General features: G+C 43.2%; 1 protein-coding gene across 1 annotated transcript in view; it reads left to right on the top strand.

Annotated features, from left to right (window-relative positions):
- LOC103605587 (V-type proton ATPase 116 kDa subunit a) overlaps nucleotides 1–2,091 on the top strand; it is a gene marked incomplete at its 3' end in the record, with an annotated part of 54,476 nt that overhangs the window by 26,769 nt on the left and 25,616 nt on the right. Inside the window, exon 11 of the mRNA XM_008590205.1 lies at nucleotides 1,445–1,607. Within this exon, the coding sequence (XP_008588427.1) occupies nucleotides 1,445–1,607 (163 nt within the window). The remainder of the gene's footprint in view (nucleotides 1–1,444; nucleotides 1,608–2,091) is intronic.

The following is a 2,091-nucleotide window of genomic DNA, read 5'->3' as shown; positions in this document are numbered from 1 at the left end:
CATTTCCTTCAGACAATATTAAAATGTGTGTGTGGGTTTCACCATAGAAATAACACGTTTTTATGAAATTAAGGCAAAGATGGAAAGTAAAAAAAGACAAAATTCATCACGAAACTCCTGGCCGAGGAGAATTCCTTGGGATGTTGGGTGCAGTTCCTTTCAGCATTTTGTCTTTGGTCTGTGGCTTGACAAGGCATTGAGTTTTTCCTTAATTTTTTTTCTAACATTGATTTTTTTCCCCTCTGATTATAAAAGCAATATTGTAAAAATGAGGAGAATACAACAATCTAACCACCTAGAGAAAAATCACCATTAATGTTTTTAGATATCTTCCCAATTTTTTTTGGTGCTTATATGCAAATATATAATTTTCGAAAATTGGCATCAAATAATGTCTATATTGTTTGTGGCCTCCCTTATTTATTTATTTATTTTTGCTTAAAATATCATGAATATTTGTTCGTGGCAAAGCCCTTTTCCCACAAGCCTGTGACCAGTGTTCCTGGGAAACCCTGAGAAATCCTGAATTTCATATCCCCATTCTTTACACTTACAGTCTCCCCACCTTCCTCGAGGTCCCTTCACAGAGTGCTGTGAAGGCCGAGACAACCTGAGGGTCTACATTCGTTCACCGTTTATCAGTTAATTAAGTTAATCACTTTATGTTCATGGTAATACATTTTACAAAGCAGAAACATGCCTTCAGCTATGTTCTGAATTTTAAGAATATCTGCAATCTCTTTTTTTACAGGTTGAATTAATTAGAACTAGTTCGATGATGTCATTATAAGTTAATCATAAGCAAGGTTAGTGGGCAGAATCAACCTGTGACCAACAGAGTTTTCCATGACCAGCTTAACAGATGTAGTTTTCTATGGTAAACACTCAAAGTCTCATAGTTACATGTCAGCACTTCTTGGAGTGATTGACATATATCACCCACATTACGGGAAAACACTTTACTCTTAGCAGATGTAGTGAGAAAGACTCAACTTCATAATGACAAGACCCCAAATGAGTATAGATTTGACTTGCCATAAATGTAGCAGCCAAATGAGACCAGCTCAGTGCCTGTCTCCTGGAAGCCCCGGAGACAACAGACACCCACAGACAACAGACACCCACTGTCAAGTCCCTCGGCAGGTGAGGCCTCGGCTTAGGCTTTAGTTCATTTTCTAACAAGGCTGAGTGAAAGGCTGTGGGGCTTATATGTTTTTGTTTCCACAATAACAAATTCCAGCCCAGGACTTCCCTGATTGACCTGGATAAGTCCAGGAAAATCATCACGTGTGTGCTCTTCCTGTTTGGATTATTGATGTCTGCTGTGGTCACGTGGCCCCTCTGTAAGGTGTCTACACTAGTGATGCTGGAGACAGCCTGTAACACACTTCCCTCCGGGGTCTGGTTCAGAGCCTCCTGACGATCGTCCTCTGTGTCTCCCGAGGCCAGATCTGGAACACCTTCTTCCACGGGCGCTACCTGATCCTGCTCATGGGCATCTTCTCCATCTACACGGGCCTGATCTACAACGACTGCTTCTCCAAGTCTTTCAACATCTTTGGCTCTTCCTGGAGTGTCCAACCCATGTTCAGAAATGGCACATGGAAGTAAGTTTACAGGCAGAGATGGCTCACTTGTTGGCCATTCAGGTGGCCTCATGACTGTTTTCATGCTTGGGGGAGTGTATGACCAGCTTTGCTCAGAGGTGCACCTGTTGATTTAACAATAATTCCATTGTATCTACCATGTGTGCGACCTTGTGCCTCCTCTTCAGTCCCTGTGCTGGTAACTGTAATGCACGGATATCATTTCCAAGGTTCCAGCTCAGTGGAATCTGTGCTGTTGGGTACACACCACGTGCCCAGAGTGCGGGTGTAAGTGGCATCACATCTGGCATCGCAGGAGCAAAGGCTTCATGCAGCAGAAAGTGGCATTTGAAGCACACTTTGCTCTGGCAGGGAAGTAGAGGTGGAGTGAAATTACACATCCACTCATTTACGACAGAGGCCTTGCTTTAAGAAAGGCCGACCAGAAAGGCCGACCGATGCTCAGTTGGTTGGAGTGTGGTGTTAACCAAGGACAAGGGTTCGT

Source organism: Galeopterus variegatus, unplaced genomic scaffold (genome assembly GCF_000696425.1).
Source record: "Galeopterus variegatus unplaced genomic scaffold, G_variegatus-3.0.2 Scaffold5923, whole genome shotgun sequence".
Classification (NCBI taxonomy): domain Eukaryota; kingdom Metazoa; phylum Chordata; class Mammalia; order Dermoptera; family Cynocephalidae; genus Galeopterus; species Galeopterus variegatus.
This window is presented reverse-complemented; position numbering and strand designations above follow the sequence as displayed.